This window comes from Poromitra crassiceps (genome assembly GCF_964638095.1).
Source record: "Poromitra crassiceps genome assembly, chromosome: 13".
NCBI lineage: Eukaryota > Metazoa > Chordata > Actinopteri > Beryciformes > Melamphaidae > Poromitra > Poromitra crassiceps.
In genome coordinates, this window is record NC_139644.1 from 22,397,455 (window position 1) to 22,419,429 (window position 21,975).

The window sequence follows — 21,975 nt, forward strand, 5'->3', positions numbered from 1 at the left end:
TAGTTAGTTAGGTTAAGTTAAGTTACTGTAGTTAGGTTAGTTAAGTACATACAGTATAAGTGCCTGGGTGGTGAGCAGACGGCGGTATTTGACAATTTAGCTGGAGCTTAGTCAAACTTTATTTCATGTTAGCTTTCATTGTGAATTAGAAAATGGTCGGGGGGCCACTCTGCACCCTATCACGGGCCGCATCTGGCCCCCGGGCCGCAAGTTGAGTATCACTGATGTATAATGTTGAGGGACCCGAAACACCCGTTGACCGCAGTTTACATCACTGATGATGTCTCTAGGTTGCACCGTAAGGTGTGTGTAAAATCATAAGTCAGTGTAAACCATCCAACATTCTCAATGCTATCCTTTTCCTTTGTTATTGTCATCTATATTGGTTATTTGCATAAAAACATACAATTTGATTAGGAAATGATTGTATCTTTACTTAAATGTGCTTTGATACAAAAAAAAAGTAACTCGTGTTACTTGACAAAGTAACTGGTATAATATTACTGAAATCCTATTGGTAATAACTTATTACTAATAAGTTATAGTATTGAATTACTGCTAAAAGTAATATATTACATGTAATGTTAATTTTGTAATGAGTTACCCACAACACTGATTGTTAGTAGGAACTAGAGTCGGAATTGTGCTTTTATTTTGAAGCCACAATCGCTTGTTTTCCGACTTGATTCTGTCTAGCTTGACGCAGCAGCTCGTCGCGTGGCCCAACCAGACTGTTTCAAGTTCCCCTTGAACTCGCTGGATTTCAGAGAAAGGAGGCAGACAGAAGGGGGTCTTGAAACCAGCTTGAAACTAATTCCCACCTTTACTTCCCCAGCACTCATGTCAAAGCTAGGCACTCTCATTAGTTGATCGATCGATTGATTGATTGATTGATTGATTGGTCGGTCGATCGATCGACCAATCAATCAATCAATCAATCAATCAATCAATCAATCAATCAATCAATCAATCAATCAATCACTGTCTGTCTATCTATCTGGAGGAGTTGTATATTATGCAACCACAATTTCCATTTTAACCCTAGAACATGTTACTGTAATTAGAATGCGTGGAATAAAATGTATGGGGAAATTAGGGTTAATTAAAATAACACTTACAGAGACAAATAAAGAATGAATGCAGAATATCTACGCATACAAAAACAGATGTGTATGAAACAATTTCAAAATTGGAGAGATGTCAATTATGCAAAATGCACATCTACAGAAAGACACAATATGAGAAAGTAAAAAAAATAGTCATACTGAAGTGATTGTAAATAAAAAGGTTGGTGAACGAACTATTGATCTAGGTTAAGTCCAGCCCAGGGAGGTGATCATCACATTTTATTTTATTTTTTATTTTTTCCCCAAGGCCCTGTCCTCACTTGCATTAGCTGATATAACACTAGCCTAGTTTACTTTGACATGGACTGAATTTACATACATGGGAAATTATCTACTATGATTTTATTGCTTTGTTTCCATCTGGTGGTTGAATCAAGTATTGTGTGAATCGTGAAGTCCATGTGTTGCTAGATTTTTTTTTTTTTTTTTTTTTTTTTTTACCGTTGCTATGCGCTCTGATCTGCCCACCCCACCCACCTGATGTTTAATTGGACAACTTTATACATCATCATCATCCGCCAATAGGCGCTCGGTACTAGCCTTGAAGGCGTTCGCGAGGACAACCAAGAAGTTCCGCGGGGTTGAAACGCAGGCAGACAGGCTCGAGACCCCAGGGAGAGTCGACCTAATCTGGCAAGAACAATAATGACATCGTAATCGTGTAATCTTCAACAGTTTTTCGTCACTTGGAGGTAAGATAACCGGTAGACGGCTAACTTTGACTGAAATAACTAACGTTAGTTAACAAAGTTAGTTATATTATCTAGCAAGTAACGTTAACTTGTGCTAACTAGATTTAATTACCAAGACTGAAAATCGGCTTGCTAGCTTGCTCAAGGCCCGATCAGACAGTGGGCAAACTCTGGGTTTTTGGGCTCGATGTTGTGTCGGCTGGGAAACCCCCCAAGCAACCAAAACCAAGTAGCTAACGTTACGTGACATTTTGTTATCTACGTGACATCAGGTTTGTTTGTTGTTTATGTACCTTTCCAGATCAATAATGGATTCACGCTGAACATTAAAATCAGTGACAGTTCAAGGGAAGTCATAATGGCGTTTGACCAGCGGGATCGGAGTACATTTTCACTCTTTCCCACAGACGAGCAGGTACGTTGTAGCACGACCAGGCCGATAGCAGGCCCAGCATTTTGATGTGAAAATGAAATAGTAATAACTAACGTAATATAACATTAGGGTTGAGAGAGTGCTTTTTTGGGTTGTATGATGAAAGATTAAGAAAATGATTGCCTTAAACCAACTTTACAAGATCATTGTGCTCTGAGAAAGTCTATGAGGAGGCATCTGTGAAGATCTTTCAGGAGAGACAAGAGACTTCAGATCAAGTGTATACTATACTTTTATTGTCGGACTAAGTTAACGTTTCGACGCCAAGTGCGTCTTCATCAGTCATACAAAACAATTACTTGTCTTCTCTTAAATCTCCCAGCCCAGGCTGAGAGAAAGAGAGCACATAACAAGCTGATTTCCAATAACGAAAAACAGAGAAATAGATATTTGAAAGTTACAACAATAATGACAATTCATCGTGACCAACATCAGTATCAAAGTTCATAATTAATGGTTTGTATCAAAATATAGACTATTGGAAGGTTTGGAGAAGACCATGCACTCATGGTCTCCCCCCTTCTCCGTGTGATGGGTGGTTAAGATATTGGAACTATTAATATATTTTGATACAAACCATTGATTATGAACTATGATATTGATGTTGGTAATGATGAATTGTCATATTGTTGTAACTTTTAAATATCTATTGCTTTCTTTTTGATGATTGAAAATCATGTATTCAGCTTGTTATCTCATCCCTTTCTCTCCAGCCTGGGCTGGAATAATCCTAATTGATGGGAGGTTATTTAAGACAAGAAAAGTCATTGTTGTGTATGACTCTGATGAAGACGCACTTGGCGCCGTCGAAACGTTAGTCTGACAATAAAAGTCTCTATTATATGTAATGTGAATGTGAATCCATCACCATGGTGTGATGGGAAGTAAAAAAAAATAAAAAAGAAGTAAAGCCTCTAACACTGTAGCTTGATAAGAGTTTTCTTTATTTTAACCTCACAGTCCAATGGCGGCAACGGGACCAATGGAAGCATAGCACAGTGCTTCGCCCTGCCAGAACAGGACACAGCCTACACAGCCTGGTCTCAAAATGCTCATGATGATCCCTATGAACTAATCCATTATGCCCAGAAGACGAAGAGGTATTCAGCTTTAACTGGGTTCAGGATAAATGCCATGATTGCTGTCTTCTGTACTCTAAACCTGTATATCGGTACACAAAGTGTGGCTCTGTAGTGTTGTTGTGTGTTGCAGTGTAGCAGAAAAAAGAACTAAACGCTCATAATAATTCCTGCAAAATTGAAGTATGTTTAGACTATAGACTAGTAGGAGGTAGTTAAATGTACTTTGTGCAAATCCCATTGTGGCGTTGATGACATGTTATTATGTGAATGTTTTCAAAGAGAGAATTGCCTTAATTAGAGTGCTGTATGGTAATGCTGAGGAAGTTTTTTCTTCTTCTGTATGTTGAAGGAATCCCCCTGATGGTACTGAGTGTGACGGGGAGGCAGATCTGCACGGTCTAGTGTCAAATATTTTGGAGGACACAGAATCACTGGACAGCCACTATGCTGAAGAGTATGTTACTCAAGCCTGAGGGTTTTACTTTTAGAGGAGGGGTTCATATTACACTACAGTACTATGTACTGTACATGTATATACAGTTGGGTTACCACAGTGCTGGTGAGTCAACCATGAAGCAATCTGAGTAAAACAACTTTAAAGAATACATGGATGGCAGCATTTTTTTCTAATTTGTTTTCATTCTCAAAGAATTGTAAAAAGTTAATAAATTGTATTATGCAGTTATATTGTATTACATAATTTAAATTTTAGTTTTAGCTTCTAAAAACGGAATAGATATTGCACATGTATTGTTTTATTAGTAAAAAAAGGGCTAGCATTAAAGTCTTAATTCTTCTTTCAGGAACGCATCCACACGTAAGTCCATCTGGTCTCCAAAGATGATGAGAGAGGATTTGGTCCCGTACTTTCAGTCAGAGTCAAAAACACAACAAAACCCTGCCCTCCTTCCAAACCATACCAAAACCCAGTCCTTTAATAAAGCACAAGTGCAGCCAATCGACAAAGATTTTGAAGAGTTTTACCAGCACGTCCACGCCTTAGGTAACGCGCAGCAATCGCTTTTTACCAACGGAGACACGGACAGCTACACCCACCAGCCTCAGAAACTGCCACCACCACCACCAGGTCTTCCACCGCCCAGCACGGGGAACTCCTACCTGTCCCAGATAAGACCAAGTAAACATGACTACATCTCAGCTGATAAAGAAGAGAACAGCGGGCCTCTGAATAATTTCCCTGACCTCAGTGATGTCTTTGCCCCTCAAAGCGAGATGAGCAACCAATGCTTTGACCCCTATTATGAGCACCACTCCGTCCAGAGCAGTGTCAAGCCCATGAGTAATGACCAGTACGCGCCACAAGGAGTCGTCGATTACGTCAAACTTCTCAGCAATATCCAGGCTTTAATGGCTGCTAACCAGGATAGCTTACATCATAGAGAACCTCCAAACATACACAGGCAGCCAATAGAGATGCACTGTGAAGACAGCATGGCTGAACAGTGGAAATTCACCAGTCCTGCAGTGTCAACACACACTACTCCTACAAGGCAGATCCAAAAAGAGCAGGTGGGAGAGTTCGGGACAGCGCAGAGGGCAGTAAATGGAGGAGTCGGGAAACAGACATTTCGGGGCGATAGTAGCTCCCAAAATCTCCCCGGGTTCAACCTGCAAAACGCTGAGTACTTCCAGCAACCAAAATCCCTTTCTGCATCCTTCAACCCCCCAAACCAGTACCAGAACAAGATGGCCATGCATGCAGGAAACGCTTCACTCCATGGAACCCCGGGCATGAAGCAGCACCCTCATCATCACAGCCAGCAGAGCCAGATGCAGAGCAGGATCAAGCCACCAAGGGCAAACTGTGGACCCTCTAACACATCATTTTTCCGTCAGCCGGCGTCAGAGTTTGTACCACAGCACTCCCATCAGATGCAAAGAGGCCCACTGCGCATTCAAGACCACGGTCATGGGGGCGGGCCATCCACCCACTGCCAGCCAGGACAGCAGGGCCAGGCGGGGAGCGGCCCGGACAGCATCAGGAAGAGAGATGGGGGCTCAGAGATGCAGTGGGAAATGAACGGGATGCCTCTGGCCGGTATTCTAGGAGAAGTCTTCAACACAAGAGCCCATAGCAGCACTCACATGAGAGAAGGAGACATGAAGCAGGGGCTCCCACAAAACCTCTACTTGGAGCTGCTGAGGAACATAATGCTCAACTCTCAGAGAGCCGGAGCAAACGACACAATCAGCGCAGGGAACGCACCGCCCTTTCCTCTCATGCATCCTGAAAATGACCCCCGAAAGCACTCCGGCATGCCTTTTAACTTGTCTAACTTCAGCTCCACACCCTCGCTGCCCTATGGAGGTGGCGTTCCCAACATGGATTTGGACAATATGATGTCAGACAATGAGTTTGCTGCTTTCAACCCCTACCTCAGCGAAGCCATGGGCTACAGTGGAGAGAGCATGTTTCCTGGCCTGGCTTCGGCCTCGAGGTCCCAAAGGATGATGAAGAAGCAAGAACCAAGACCGATGATCCATCTTCCTGACCACCTAGAAGAATGTTCCGAGCAATGGAAGTGTCTGGAGAAGGAGAGAAAGAAGGTGTGCATTCAAAATTGGAATTGAAAAAAGTTGAGCCACAAGATATATCAGGTGCACACTCAGGGGTCAGGCTCTATCTTCAGTTTCTTATATTTACTAGTGGACCCGTGGGAGTCACTGATGACATCATCAATGATGACATCAATGATGACATCATATGACATCACATCATTAGGTAATTAGGGCAATCACCTAATTAAAAAAATCCGGCTCCATCAGATCACTCGCGGATGCTCTTTACACTTCCCAATAGTTTCAGCCCGATCGCACGTAAAATGGCATAGCTGTGGCCGAACAAAATTCTGCTCACAAACGGACACTTCTCAATCTTATTATATTATAGGATTGATATATATCAGTATATTGAATGCCTTTACCAAGGTGGCCCCTTTTTTGAGGGGGGGATAACATGCACTTATTCTGCATATTCATTGGCTAGTGTGACCATATATCATCTATATACATATCATTACCGTATATCCTGTTATATACCACAAGCCACCGAAGGCATTCATCCAAACTTTGGGACTGGTGTGGTGTGATCTTTTTGTGTGTATAATAAATATAAATATTAGAAATTGAAGATACAGCCTGGTCATTGTGTGCACCTGATGCAACTATTAGTGACTTCAGTCTTGTTCTTCACTTCTCTTTATTCACTGCCACTTAAAAATCATACAAGATATATATTTATTTTTGTTTGCTGTTGGATTTTCTGAAGCTCAATTCCAAAAAGAGTAGATTTTTGTGTGTGTGCTGAATTAAGTGAATAAAAATGGAGTCTGCACACTGCTGTTGGAATCTTCCAGTAGATTTATTTAGGACTACTGGAGGATTCCAACAGCAGTGTGTGGACTCTTTTTATTCATTTGTGTCTCTTCTGTCCAGCACCTGAGCGTTTGAGTGGATGTGCGCACTAAATACTTGTATTTTCAATATTAGACAGAAACCATCCTTACCAAGACATATCCTGAGTGTCGGATTGCAGCAGTGACCAGCACTAACCTACCCAAAATGCCACCAAACCCCACAAGAGTCGACCATCTGATTGTGAACCAGACACGAGAACGAGGAAGGGTGAGACGCCTGAATTTATGATCGCTGTTGTACTGCCATCTACAGGTTACTTTTGTCACCGCAGTTTTGTTTATAAGTTGATATTTGCCAAAGTATAGAGTACCGCAGGAATGAGTCCGGAAGTAGCACTTGTGGTTCATAGAGGGAAAAGGCAACAGGGTTTTAGTATGGGGATTTTGGTTAAATGCATGAAATAAGGTCTGTGGTTAACACAAGTGCATGAAACAGTTAAGTTTGTGTTCAGCAAGATATTCACAAATGAGGACCACTAACTCATCCCTGCAGTTCTCTATTCACTCTCATCTCAGTTCTCAGGCACCAGTGAACCACAGGGAATTGCTGCCCCAGAGGTTTCTTTAAGTCTCTGTTCACTTGTATTGTTTGAACCTTGTACAGAAACTGGGACTCACTCCAATAAGGAAATAATTCAATATTTTTGCAATGTTGTTGTTTTGAACCTATGGCAGAGGGATATACAGTGCAGACTAAAACTAACTAATAATTTATATTACTAGGCAGGGCTCGATTCCTAGGCTCGCCAGCCCTGCAGCTCACCGAGCTGGCCTTGCATCGCAATGAGTGACATTACTGATGATGTCACAATGCCTATGACATCATCAGTCATGTCATAAGATGGTTTTGGTCAATAATGATGTCACTGATGATGTCATAGACATTGTGACATTGTCACAATGCACAATTGCTCAAGTGACATCACTGATGACATCACTTCCAGTTGAGTGACATCACTTCTACGACAAAAATCGCAGATTGCCCACTTGCTCCCTTTTAGATAGATTTTTTCCAGATATGCAACACCTTTGCTTGAATATTTTCCACACTAACCCTAAGTAAATTTGTTGAAAGCTGAACATGGTAAAATAGTAAATAGTAAAATAGTAGCTAATAGTGCCAATGTTCTAGTAAAGTGGAATATCAGGCCAGGAGAGGATTCTAAGGATTGCTTGTGTTCATGTGTTGCAGGTGGTGAACCTTCTGGGTCAAATGGAGCGTCTGCGCTGCGTTCCCCTCCATGCCAATATCAACTCAGCACTGGACAGACATTATATGGCTATTCGTGTTGCCCTAGCCAGACGCAAGGAGGAGTGTGTCAATATGCCCAACTACCGGAGGCAGGGAAGGGCTCCTTTCAGACATGAGACAGGTAAGTCAGAAGTGTCATGTTAACAATAGCTTGTTTCAGACATGAGACAGGTAACTCAGAAGTGTCATGTTAACAATAGCTTGTTTCAGACATGAGACAGGTAACTCAGAAGTGTCATGTTAACAACAGCTTGTTTGCAACCATGTGATTCCCATGACACCAATGACATTGCTGGGGGGCAGCTCTCCCAGAGCTACAATGGAGAATGGAGGAAAGCGAGTAGACAATAGGGTTGGATGCCGCTCCACGCTGCAGGTATCGCCAGAAGATTGCAAAACATAGAATATGATCCATATACAATGAAGAGAAGCCATTTTTCCAGCAACTTCTCGGATTTTGCTGGTGCTTTCCTTTTTTTATTTATTTATTCTTTTTTTATTTATCCTGGTTGCTGCTCCACCCTCTGCCGATCTTTGGAGAGCCGAAAACTGGCTCCATGCTTCCTCCGAGACATGGGCAGTTAGCCAGCTGCTTCTTTTCACCTGACAGGGGAAGCTTCACCGGTAGGACATAGCACGTGGGAGGATCACGCTATTCCAACGAGTTCCCCTCCCTCCGAACAGGCGCCCTTCACCACCAGAGGAGGCACCACATCAGCAACCAGAATATTGCATGTTTTGGTGAAGGGGTTCCTATATGAAGGAAACCCCCGGGGGTCACGGGGAGAACATGCAAACTCCACACAGAAAGGCCCTTTTGACGACCCCACCCGGGCAGTGGGCACTCGAGGACATGCGGACGGGCACGCATTCCTTCAGCGTTCACAGCGTCCCAGGTGGGAATCGAACCCAGGACCTGCTTGCTGGTGCTTTCCTATATAGCTGCTGCTGGTTGCCCCCCAGCATGATCACATGGTTTGCAAACAAGCAAACCAATCAATGGTCAATGGTCTCGCCCCAGGTCGCCATCTTGACGTGCAATCACCGGAAAACAACCTATAAGCTGCTTTGTGTGAAACTAACATGCCTCTTTGTTTGACAGACACCCTGCTGCTGGCTGGAGCATTGAAGGACTTGTATGCGACCACAAGGAGGAGCCGCACAGCGCAGTGGTGCGCCCTCCAGATGACCTCGCCCAGGGAGGCCACGTTAGAGGAGAGCAGCTGCTCTTACACCTTCAGTCTTTAATAGGACTGATTTAGTAGGCAACAAGCACATCTTAATGTGTTGATGAAATTTGAGCCACATTAAAATATCCCCAGTATAAATTCACAGGCAGGTTAATTTGAGAGAATATGCTGAATATTACCAGGCCAATGAAAACTATAATCGAAATCTTCAATATTCAATGTAGCAGTTAACAATGTCGGACAGTTTGTTTGTTTGCCATCATTTTAAATGGGCAGTTTTCTATTATGTTGTTTAATTCAAGGCCCCACTTCAACCAAAGTTCCCATTTGTGCCAGAATTTTTATCTGCTATGTGGTGATCACTATAGATGAACATACAGTATGAGCTTGATACTGGTTGCACTGTTTGGGCATCCGGGAGCTTCAGTCACATAGCTCTTGTAGTGCAGAAATTGCATGAAATGTAATTTATCCTGCCGCATCTTAAATTAATTAGTGGCACGTCAAAATTTGTGTGAAGCTTGCTCCAACAGATTTCTATTTAAAGGCAGTATTTATGCTGAACATGTCAGTCAATGTTCCCATTGTTTAACTTATTTATTGGAATATGATACATCCTCCATTCTGGGTATTCCCCAAGCAATAACTGAATCATAAGGAAAGAGTTAAAAATGTACATGGGTACATTGTTGGGTACATGGGTACATTGTTGGGTACATGGGTACGTTGTTGGGTACATGGGTACGTTGTTGGGTACATGGGTACTTTGTTAAATGTTCCATATTTTGATGCTTTGTTTTTTCCTCTTAACAAAATGCACTGTAATCATTGTAGCATTTGTTATTTAAATGCATTTGGTCAAAAGTTTGAACTGGACCAAAATATACCTAAAGGAACACCCGATTTTCAACCAGCTTTGTATCTTATATCCGAAAACTCTAAACAGTTTTGCAGGCATTCATTTAGTTTGAGTTATTGAGAGTTGATGAGTTAAGTTGTGGACATAAATGACACCACTGGTCCACTACTCTCAATAACTGTCAAACTAAATGAATGCCTGCAAAACAATTTAGTTTTTACTGATTTTGTAATGATACAAAGCTGGTTGAAAAATCAGCAGTGCTCCTTTAACAGTTTTGAAAAAAATCATTTTGTTGTGATGTTTCATATTTTAATATGTAATTTATTAGTCACACTCCTCAGATTATAGATACGAATGATGTTTGATAATTCTATCACTGATATATCAGTGTGTGTGAGACAGGCATCAAGGCCTGTATGTTTTGCATAGCTAAGTTAAAGAATAAGTTTGCCTTTCTGGACTAGCTGAGTCTAGCTCAGCTCTCCTTAGACCTGCTTGGTGAATATGAGCAGGGTCGTTCAATACCTGCAACTTTAATGTTATGGTTTTGTTAACAGATCTGTTTTTCTTCTTCCTGCAAGTAGTTGTAAGTTGTTAGCCTGGTAAACCAGTCGGTCACATGAACTCGCGTTCCATTTTGTTCTACCAGGTCTGTAGAAGGAAATGAAATGGGAGTTGATGTGACCGGCTCGTTTACCAGGCTAGTAAGTTGTTGCATGAACTGAAGACAAAAAATAAAGCAATTCAAACTGCTCAAAATGTTTTTATTCATTTGAAAAGATGTTAAACCCCAATTGCAAAACATTGTCATGGTACATGATACATTTGAGGTATAAAGGTATATTGACCGCTGCTTAGTTCTTATTCTCAGACAAACTACACAGATAGGGAAATTAAAACCTAAAGCGACAAAATGAAAGCATTTAAACATGACTTCTGCCTTTACTGAAAGGTGGAGGTGTGGAGATGAAAGGCATTTGCAGCATGTTGGCACCGAGTGGAAAGCAACAGAAGCTCCATGCACTCTTATGAGAAATCTGCAGCCCACTGGGCATCTTCCCTCACTTCCTACACTCATCAATCCTATTTGCTTTTCAGGAGTAGACTACTTTGCTCATGTCAGGGGCAGCTGGGTCAAGGCTCGGGTAAGGCGTGCTACACAATGCTACATTTTAGTTGGATCCACATAAAATTGGCAGAGACCTACTGGAACTGTAGCAGATAAGAACAGCTACTTTTTTCCGGTGTCTCTGTTAGCAAGATTACAGAAAAACTACTGGGCTGATTTTCATGAAACTCTGCAAGGGTGTAACACGCTAACACGGGCCAAGGAAGTACCCATTACATTTTGGAGCAGATCCGATCCACATTTGCATCATAGCAAACTGGACTATTGGTTTTGGCGGAGGTCTGCGCTCTCTGAGTGCACCTCTATTTTTTTCTGAACGTAGCGAGACTGACTATAAGGCAACGACATGTACAGATTTCCAGCTTTTGCTCCTAGACAACAGCTTCCCAGAGACATTTTCAGAGTCCAGGGGAGAAAAACAAACAAAATTAATGGCCAGGACTTGAAAACTGCACAACACTGAGGACACTTGTTGATCAAAGAGGGTCTTAATTAAGTCATGTTCACATCAATGAGGTTTAGGTTAAAAAGAGGCATCGACTGTTGATTCTTTTTTCATTTTTGATCGGCAACAAAACCTTCCACTTTCAAAGTGTCCTTTGTCTTGACTTTTATCTTTTGCGTTCACCTTTCTGTGTACGCTTCTTTTCCTTGTCTTTCCTCTCTTGCTTGGTGAGTTTCTCCTTCTCCCGCTGCATCTTGTCCGTTTCCTTCTTCTTCTGAGCATCTTCGCGAGCCTGGTCCCGCTTTTGCTTCTGCCTGTTGAGGACCTCCTCCACGTTGGTGTTCTTGAACAGCGCTGACAATCTCAGTAAAGGGCAGTTGGACAAAAGCAAATCTGTTCTTCCTACATTACTACTACAGAGGCTGAACTGTGTATTACTTGTGTAAAGTAAGTACCATGGTTGTACACCTATTGCATAATCCATTATTATTGCAATAGGTAACAAGTGAATTCAAATGCGATTATATAAATGAGCACCTCTGGTTTCATATAGATAGCTTTAGAAAGGATACATTTATCACCTACAGGAAAATTAGTCGCAGCTGCTGCCTCCTCTTCCTCAGCTTCAGTGCTTATGTCAAGGAAACAACTGACAATGATTTTAAACACTAAGAATAAGTGAGTAGATATTCATTGGATGACACAACCTTAAGATGTATACCTTCTTCTTCCCTGGCCTGTACACGGTCAAAGAAAAGTCACACAGAGTCGAACCATACATGCTATTCTAAATAATCAGTGTGAACGTAGTCTCGCTGGCCAGCCTCCTCTCCCTTCCGCCCGAGGAGTCTGGCGCCGCAGGTCTCCATAACTGGGATAAACCCTCCCCTGCTCTACTCTGCTCTCCCATTTGAGCGACTGTTTCGGTGGCAGCCGGATGTCCGCTCCCGGCTTATTACAAGCTCTGTCATTGGCTCCGACCATGTCAATCAGAGCGGCTTCCGCTCCCTCCTCCCTGTGTGTCACTGTAAATAGTGCCCTGCCGCCGCAGTGAAAACAACAACGCTAACTAGCTAGCAAGCTAATGGCAGAAACCTACACGCTAGCTCGTTGCTACACGCTGAAAACGGCAAGTTGGATTGATTGAAACTATTTTCCAAGGTCACTGCCACTAAGCGCCGCCCATCGCAATCCCACTATGGAGACGTGCAGCGCCAGACTCCTCGGACGGAAGGGAGAGGAGGCTGGCCAGCGAGACTAGTGTGAACGTAGCCTTACCCTCGTTACACTTTGCAAAAACAAGGATATTCCTCTCCGTCTGAAATATTGCCGTACTGAGCGAGGACGGCCTCTTTCCTCTTCTTGGACTCCTCAGTCACCTCCTTCTGTCTCACCACGATCTGAGCCTGTTTCTCGATCATGCTGGCGATGGCCTGAACCTCAGCTACAGACAGGGGAAACACACAGAGAGTTCTGCTTAGCACAGAGTACACAGCCAAACTGCACATAAACTTGATCTTGCTGGCTGTTATGAAGTCAAGTTGGACCGCTGAGGTGATAAAAAGAAAAGTAGGCAAGTACTTGCAATTGTGAAGGTACATTACAGATTGAGCCACACAGTCTGTCTGAGGAGCTCGAGGCTCCACACAATAAACACACTTGTATGGTTGTGTGCAGTCAATCACTCTCCAGTAATAGCAATGGCAAAACAATCTTTGTGGAATTTCTGATTGCATTCTCAGCGATTGCTTTTGTTATCTGTCCCCAGTTTTGGGCAGTAACGCATTACTCAATAACGCGTTACTGTAATTGTATTAGTTTCCCCAGTAATGACTAGTGTAAGAGATCACAATTTCCAAAACAGTAATTACATTAGAGTTAATCCAAGTAACTTCTTCATCATTACTTTCTCCAGCACAGCGTTAAAACAAAGTGTGGAGATACTGTAGGTCTGCCTATGTGAGACTACTGCGTTGCCAGAATGTGATTAGTTTTTAGTCCTGGGTAGGCAAATAAATAAAAAGTATGCAGTTTGGCTGATTGTTGACTCCGCCTGTAAGGTTAATTGTTGTTCCAATAAAGTGGATTCAGTTCTAAAAGGAGCTGCCTGGCCTAAATAGGTTGTACGTCTTTCTTGGCCAGCTCTCCCCATACCATCATCAGCACCGCCCTTGGCTGCTGATCGGGCGCAGCTCTCTGTCCACTGCGTGATGATCTGTCTGCAGACGTCATCCAGGGTTTCCTCTTCCTGCACACAAAGGACAGTTAATACTTCACATTAAATATGTAAGAGCCAGTTTGTGTGTGCTTGCTAACTAATGGCCTTGTATCAGCACAATTGGTACATATGAGACACATTGTAGACAACAGCAGCCTGGTACAAGACTATAATAGAACCCACTGGACTCATTCACAGCTAGTCTGTACTGACTGTAGCACTTTACATTAGTTTCTCTTAATGGCAATCCCACAGTCTACTAAGCGTAAAAACGCTTTCGAGCCAAATGTCTTTGCAAGTTTGCATTAAATGCTGTTATCACACCCAGACAGGCAGACACACTTCAATGTGTACAAGTGAACATTCACCTCTGTGTCTTCTAGATCGAAATTAAATGGAATCAGCAGACTGTGACAATGCCAGGCTCTGGGTTTTCAGCCTGGAGAGTTTTTCATGTTTACATACTTTGATTAAACTGCACTTGGAGAACACTGAACACGACAATGTTATCAGCAGTCCTGATTTATGTGTATTCTCCGAACAGTATTACCCTTTAAGCTAATAATAGAAACAGCTGACTGTGATAAACCGTCATCTCACACCTGCTCTAGTTTAACAGCGACTGCCATGACAGCAATATCCGAAATGAAGAGATGCAAGATGGATGCAAGCCTGGGTGGTGGTAGGCCTACATCAATCAGCACGTATTCAAATTAAATCTCACACCTGCTCACACCGAAATGCATCATGGTGTGAACCAGGGTGACATTTACCAGAAGACCATATGAAAATGTACCAGAAGACCAGTGTGTATGTAGTGCTCCCTGAAAAGAAAGGCTACATTAACCCCATCCTTAAGATTTTTGAATGGCGTTTGGCCAAACATTGGTGCTCTGTGTCCCTGGATCTCCACTGCTACAACTAACGCAGCCTACGCCGGGTATCTTGCTAGCAGGCGAGGCATGCCGCTGTGGATATTCACCAGAAAGGCGGATAATATTCCTTGAAGCGCATCTCCTTTCTCTTCGTCGCTCTCATCTTCTTGTAGGACGCCTAAAATATACGCTCCGTACACCTCCCGGTCCACTTCCAAGGAGTCTAGCCGCTCATTTAGCCAGCTTTTAAACTCCACGGCGTCTGTGACGGGCGCAGCCATCTTGGCCGTTTGGGGTCCTTCGATAAAGCAGGACTGTCCTTTGTGAATGCCTGTGCAGATAGTGACACACGTTTGGGAAGAGCCTGCTGACGCGATATTACATGTTTGGTGCTGCGGAAACCGTCCACAGGTGAGACGTAGGAAGAAGTAACCGAAACATGCAACAATTAATTTGAGTGCTTTCCAACATAACGTTACCGTCTGTGGTGCAAATACGGTAAGTAAATTAACGTTAGCTAAACGCGACAGTTAACAGGAACGGTAGCCTATATTTGTCATTGTACTCAAACAACTAGAGTTTCTTCTTCTGCCCTATTTTTTTTTAATCAATAAAATTGTATAAATCGGATAACAAACGTATGCCTCCATATGAAAAATGCTGGACATTAATTAATTAATTAATTAATTATTGTTGGCATTGGCATGAAGTTTTTGACGAGTACTTCAGTGGACGAGGTAGCTACATCAGGCCACATGAGGGCGACAAAATACCTCTCACAACAGTGAACTTCACATGTGGGCTACAGGTGTGTGCTGGGTGGACTGGAATTGGAACGGATGCGCGCTGCAGTTTCATAGCCAGAAATAAATGAGAAGTTGACATCCACGTGCCTGTATGCCTTTTGTGGTTTTATCTTTTATTTTTGTGTGCAGCTGTAGTTGGCAATTGTCCTATACCAGACCTGCTATATTAAAAGACATTTGTGAATTTTGATCAACAGCTTGATTGGGATTGATTACAGACATCCAGTGTTGGGGTAACTCATTACAAAAGTAACATATTACATATTACTTTTATCAGTAACTCAGTAATCTAACTTATTACTTATATGATTTCAGTAATATTATTATACCAGTTACTTTGTCAAGTAGGCTAACTCAAGTTACAAATTGAGTTAAAAAAAAAAAATCAAATGACATATTTAAAAAAGATACAATCATTTCCTAATCAAACTGTGTTTTTATGCAAATAACCACTATAGATGACAATAACAAAGAAAAATAATAACATTTAGAATTTTTTATTGTTTACACTGACTTGAAGGCGGTTGAAATTATTTTTCGGGATGTTCCGGGGCAGCCATGTCATTCTGCTGCTCCTGTTGTTTTGGTAAAAGTAATGCAAAAGTAGTGTAATAAGTAGCGAGTTACTCGACACAGACAGTAATATTGTAAAGTAACTTATTACTTTCAAATGAAAGTAGCTAGTAATATTTAGTATATTACATTTTGAAAGTAACTTGCCCAACACTGCAGACATCTGACTGCACCTTGGAGCGGAAAATGCCCCTTTCCATTACAGGTTAGCAGCATAGGTAAAATTGAAATGGCACACATTGTTTTATATGCCAGGCTATTAAATTAGTAGTATACCCATTGACAGTTTGTTCAATATGTATAACCTACAAATGCAAATTAATAATGGCCTAGGGTGGTCTTGAATAAATTTTCTTCCTTCCATTTGTTTTTAACTATTCAATTGTATTTGAATATTTCTATAATAACCCGTCCTTTTTATAGTAAGGGCATAATCTGGGGCCTTGGCCCATTTTCCAGATGCAGTACGTCTGCATCCATTTTCATGCATTAAGTCACATTAAGTCAATTGGCTCCAGTTAATTTCCAAGTGTGTATCTGCGTTGACTAGGGTGGACTACTTCAGTGATTTTTAATTTAAGTGCATTAAAGGTAAAAATGTACTGTAGAACAGAATTATATCATGCATAATGTGATTGCTATTATCTTGGACATTTCCATCTAGGTTGTGAAATGATGTCTTCCTCAAAGCTAGAAACGAGAGCCAAGACTTTTTGGATGATGCCATCAGACAGGAGATAAAGGAGCGGACTCTGCTGTCACAGGGAGCAGGGGGACTGGATTTCACTTGATTTTTAGAGACATGGGAAAATTTTGGTTCTTAAATTCAGCATGATGATGAAAAATTCTCAGAATGTAATCTGAAAAATACATTACAAGGATTTTAGATTTTAAATGTACATTAAAGCCGCAATGTCAGTCTCCAATTCCGCTCAAGGTTTTGTGTCCCTATGGTAACACAGAATAGAGGCTTGGCTCTAGCTGCGGTTGTTCAAGTCCATACATATTAATAGATTATTGTAATAAAGTGAATTAATTAGATTTTTGGTTGCATTGTAAATTTTTCTCTACGTTAGTTCATGAAAATGGCCTCAATTAAAAAACGAAATACAGCTTGAATTCCTCTTTTAACAAATTACTACTCAGTTTCCACATTAAGCACATTAAGAATGTATGAACCTACCTGCAAGGAACAACTGGAGCAGTGGAGCTCCACTAATGGCTCCTGTGGGGGAATTGGGTCACTGCAGCCAAGAATATGATATTCATGAGAATAGAATGAATAGAGCGTATGGAAGATAAAACAGCAAATGATTACCGCAGAAGTAAACATGATAAATAATCACAACAAAAAATAATGATATAATATATAATGAAACCAAATATACCGCATGCTCATCATTGTTGCAACATAATTTTGGCTATCTCGACAATGTTAACAGATTTACTGGTTGTCAGGCGTTTGTAGTTTCCTGCACATATGCAGGTGTGCAAATGTCCATCGTCATTAGATTTACAAAGCAGATGTGCAGCCAGGTGTGCATCGTGCCAACAGTTTTTATTACTTATTTGTTTATTTCAATGGGACAATGCAATTTCACATTGTAACACACTGAGTCACTGACACATGAAACACAATGCAATGCTTTTAGGGCTTATAGAGCATCGCTACAGAAATATTTCCAAATGTGGATTTTTATTCAAAAATATTTCCACATTTGACAACGCTTGGCTCATTGTTGAACATCGTGCCACCTATGTCAGTGTAGAGATGGCACCTGTACAGGGACTGTGCCAGCAGCTGAACCCTCACATTTAAACTGTGGTGCCGTGATCTGTTCAGGCTCTGAGGAGACATCGGAGCTGCTGTCTGAGGCACCAGCCGAGCCCATGCGGCCGCTGTGGAGACACCTTCGACACTAGGCCTTCTTTGCTCTGCTGGACACACTGCACCGAGTTGTGGTCTCGTCTGCGTCATGGATGAGGTATGTTAATTTACACCTACAAACACGACCACTAGATGTCATGTCGGCAAGGAATATCAAAAGGGGACGTTCTTGCTCATCTTAGTTATCCTCCCACTCTCTTTGTCTGAAACAATTGCTAGGATCAGGCGAAAACAGTAGGGCAGTCTTAAGACACATGATTCATTGTACCTACTTTTGTAAGGATCAGAACATGATTTGTGGAGGTTGTTTTGTTGTTTGCGGTCCATTTGAATGAAAACACCAGGTGTAGCCTAGAAACTGTGTCTGCTAGCCTGGCTTGTTAAATTCATGTTCACAGCCAAAATTTGAATCAGCGCTAAATGCTTGCTAATGGCAGTCAAATCAGTGCGCTGGGATAGTAGTACCATGAATCATAAAGTTCTTGATTGAAAACGAATGGTTGATTCTTGTACACTAGCTTGCAGAAGTACTTGTGCACCCACTTGTATGCTTTGGGCACTATGCATGCCAGTGCTAGTCTAATCAAAATGCTGATTTCAAAAATAATCAGCTATTCTTCTTGATTCAGTGGGCAGCTGCCCATCAAATAGCCTTTGGAGATCACATCCCCTCACACTCACAATATAGCACAACACTGAATAACAGATTTGTTCCCAGCATCTAAAGTATAGAAGACCTCAAAGACAGCATCATGTTGTACCCTGCTAACCTTTTAGAAGTTTGTTGCTATGCAGACAAGCTTTGGCTGATAACAAGACGTAGTCGTTTCGCGTCAGGAAAAGTGAAAGAGCTTCTTAGTATACAATAAAATTCAACCATACATTACAATACAATATTGTGTATTAATTCACATGGAAATGAGTTTTGTGACACAGCCCCCAGTACAACCATACATTCAGTATACAACATAATATGACAAACATACAGTGCATTCCCACATATAGAGTGCTGTACAATCCATTATTTCAGTGTTTGCCTCTGCTGCTCAAACTGTAGGCCTACTCTTCAGAAGTCTGATGGCTGAGGGAATGAAAGCTACCCAGGTCCTATTTCTTCTATAGACGTTTCAACTCGACAACATAAACATTCTAAATGTCCCCCAGATTACTTCCTGTTGCAGTGTTTGCTAGTACAATAAGTGACAGCTAGGTTCCAAACTGTGCTAAATGAAGGCTTCAGGAAGCAGTAGGTACAGTAGAAGAATGATGCATTGCTTTGGGTTAAGGTGAGCATAAGCCCAGACTTTACAGCTAACCTTAGCATTAGCGACCGAGAGCTGTGCCAGTGCAGGAGGAGGGGCGAGTCAGATGTGCTGCTGCCAAGCGCGGCATGAACGAGCGTGACATTCTGCTCGTAGCCACTGGATGGAAGCAGAAGACACTGATTTGCTTCCTGGGTGAAAGACAGGTCTTTGGTCTTTGATTCTGTTGCATGACGATAGCACGGAGTTCATATGGTTTGTGAGTCATTGTTAATTGTACCGCGCATGTGCATCGGTTTGTTGAAAGTATAGATGTAAACAGAGCTGTGGTGATGTGGAGCAAGAGGAGGCGTTTGTTCACCCTCTTTGAGTCAGCTTGACGCCGGGACAACAGACAACACTGTCTGAATATATTAAACTATGTTTCCATGCGATTGGCTTGATCCTGCTTGCAGAAAGCACTTTATGTGTGGGTTAGTATCCCACCCCCGCCCCCGCCCCCCGCCCCCCGCCACTGCTCCTACATGACGGCTTCACACGTCGCTGGCCTCGCAGTAATGACGTGCGAAGCTTCTGCGATGCCACGGGGAACCTCCTCCCGCGTGGATCTGTCCTCTCTTCTTTTAGTGCACCGCCTCCGTCTCCTCCCAGCCCACAAACATTGAGTTAGTTGAGTTAAGTGTTAAGCAGGCTTTGTACCATCTGCGGCAGGCAATGGCCCAGCCCACTCGTGTCAAACTATTGTGATTACAGTACTAGAGTGACGAGTGGTTCGGCGTGCCACGGTCACTACTTCCTGCTTAGAGTGACGAGTGGTTGGGTGTGCCACGGTCACTACTTCCTGCTTAGAGTGACGAGTGGTTCGGCGTGCCACGGTCACTACTTCCTGCTTAGAGTGACGAGTGGTTCGGCGTGCCACGGTCACTACTTCCTGCTTAGAGTGACGAGTGGTTCGGTGTGCCACGGTCACTACTTACTGTTTAGAGTGACGAGTGGTTCGGTGTGCCACGGTCACTACTTCCTGCTTAGAGTGACGAGTGGTTCGGCGTGCCACGGTCACTACTTCCTGCTTAGAGTGACGAGTCGTTCGGCGTGCCACGGTCACTACTTCCTGCTTAGAGTGACGAGTGGTTCAGTGTGCCACGGTCACTACTTCCTGCTTAGAGTGATGAGTGGTTTGGTGTGCCACGGTCACTACTTCCTGCTTAGAGTGACAAGTGGTTCGGCGTGCCACCTCACTACTTCCTGCTTAGAGTGACGAGTGGTTCAGTGTGCCACGGTCACTACTTCCTGCTTAGAGTGACGAGTGGTTCGGCGTGCCACGGTCACTACTTCCTGCTTAGAGTGACGAGTGGTTTGTTGTGCCACGGTCACTACTTCCTGTTTAGAGTGACGAGTGGTTCGGCGTGCCACCTCACTACTTCCTGCTTAGAGTGACGAGTGGTTCAGTGTGCCACGGTCACTACTTCCTGCTTAGAGTGACGAGTGGTTCGGTGTGCCACGGTCACTACTTCCTGCTTAGAGTGACGAGTGGTTCGGCGTGCCACCTCACTACTTCCTGCTTAGAGTGACGAGTGGTTCGGTGTGCCACGGTCACTACTTCCTGCTTAGAGTGACGAGTGGTTCGGCGTGACACGGTCACTACTTCCTGCTTAGAGTGACGAGTGGTTCGGTGTGCCACGGTCACCACTTACTGTTTAGAGTGACGAGTGGTTCGGTGTGCCACGGTCACTACTTCCTGTTTAGAGTGACGAGTGGTTCGGTGTCCCACGGTCACTACTTACTGTTTAGAGTGACGAGTGGTTCGGTGTGCCACGGTCACTACTTCCTGCTTAGAGTGACGAGTCGTTCGGCGTGCTACGGTCACTACTTCCTGCTTAGAGTGATGAGTGGTTTGTTGTGCCGCGGTCACTACTTCCTGCTTAGAGTGACGAGTGGTTCGGTGTCCCACGGTCACTACTTCCTGCTTAGAGTGACGAGTGGTTCGGTGTCCCACGGTCACTACTTCCTGCTTAGAGTGATGAGTGGTTTGGTGTGTCACGGTCACTACTTCCTGCTTAGAGTGACGAGTCGTTCGGCGTGCTACGGTCACTACTTCCTGCTTAGAGTGATGAGTGGTTTGTTGTGCCGCGGTCACTACTTCCTGCTTAGAGTGACGAGTGGTTCGGTGTCCCACGGTCACTACTTCCTGCTTAGAGTGACGAGTGGTTCGGTGTCCCACGGTCACTACTTCCTGCTTAGAGTGACGAGTGGTTCGGTGTCCCACGGTCACTACTTCCTGCTTAGAGTGATGAGTGGTTTGGTGTGCCACGGTCACTACTTCCTGCTTAGAGTGACGAGTGGTTCGGCGTGCCACCTCACTACTTCCTGCTTAGAGTGACAAGTGGTTCGGTGTGCCACGGTTACTACTTCCTGCTTAGAGTGACAAATGGTTCGGTGTGTCACGGTCACCACTTACTGTTTAGAGTGACGAGTGGTTCGGTGTGCCACGGTCACTACTTCCTGCTTAGAGTGACGAGTGTTCGGTGTGCCACGGTCACTACTTCCTGCTTAGAGTGACAAATGGTTCGGTGTGTCACGGTCACCACTTACTGTTTAGAGTGACGAGTGGTTCGGTGTGCCACGGTCACTACTTCCTGCTTAGAGTGACGAGTGGTTCGGTGCCACCTCACTACTTCCTGCTTAGAGTGACGAGTGGTTCGGC

At 43.2% G+C, this 21,975-nt stretch overlaps 1 protein-coding gene across 1 annotated transcript; it reads right to left on the reverse strand.

Moving 5' to 3' along the window:
• Nucleotides 1-10,830: 10,830 nt before the first annotated feature.
• Nucleotides 10,831-15,023, reverse strand: ccdc43 (coiled-coil domain containing 43; the record flags this gene model as incomplete). Its single annotated transcript, XM_083648628.1, has 5 exons — nucleotides 10,831-12,003; nucleotides 12,222-12,277; nucleotides 12,958-13,093; nucleotides 13,804-13,897; nucleotides 14,850-15,023. The coding sequence occupies 5 exons, from the start codon at nucleotides 15,021-15,023 to the stop codon at nucleotides 11,816-11,818; spliced, it is 648 nt and encodes a 215-aa protein (XP_083504754.1). The 3' UTR covers nucleotides 10,831-11,815.
• Between the last annotated feature and the right edge of the window lie 6,952 nt (nucleotides 15,024-21,975).